We start from the raw sequence: 474 nt of genomic DNA, 5'->3' as shown, positions 1-474 counted from the left end.
CTTCTTGCAAATCACCAGCAGCCTGTACCGTGCTCACCGCAGATCTCTCCCGCCAGGTGGAGAAGACAGGAGAGCAGACCACGTCGAGACTTCTTCTCTCCTCAGTGCACGAAGAGGACTCGGGGAACTACACGTGCGTGCCAGTCAACGCCCCGAAGGCCTCGGTGTCCGTGCACGTCAACAGCGGTAAGAAGGAATTAGGCAACGGGGACCTAAGCGCACAGATATCGCTTCGCTTGGGTCCACGTCGTGTCGCTCGCAACGATCCCCGGCGCTGAAATCGTGGTCCGTGTTGATATCAGGGATCGAGGTGGGGTGTTCTCTTAGGGCAGGAGAATAGCATGGATGAGGGGTAGGGGGTGTGGGTGGGGAAGTACTGTGGGGTGGGGAGGGAGATGAATGATGGTGAAGAGAGGTGGGGAGCAGGGGGGGGGGACGAGACGAACTGTTAAGTCTGGCCCCACGTGGGTTTCG

General features: G+C 59.3%; 1 protein-coding gene across 1 annotated transcript in view; it reads left to right on the top strand.

The window, feature by feature from the left end:
• The window catches only part of LOC119586532 (zwei Ig domain protein zig-8-like), a 130137-nt gene that overhangs the window by 123267 nt on the left and 6396 nt on the right, over window positions 1-474 (top strand). Inside the window, exon 7 of the mRNA XM_037935286.1 lies at window positions 57-186. Within this exon, the coding sequence (XP_037791214.1) occupies window positions 57-186 (130 nt within the window). The remainder of the gene's footprint in view (window positions 1-56; window positions 187-474) is intronic.

Source organism: Penaeus monodon, chromosome 21 (assembly GCF_015228065.2).
Source record: "Penaeus monodon isolate SGIC_2016 chromosome 21, NSTDA_Pmon_1, whole genome shotgun sequence".
NCBI classification, from domain to species: Eukaryota; Metazoa; Arthropoda; class Malacostraca; order Decapoda; family Penaeidae; genus Penaeus; species Penaeus monodon.
Note: the sequence above shows the minus strand (reverse complement) of the source record. Positions and strands in the feature narration are given on the sequence as shown.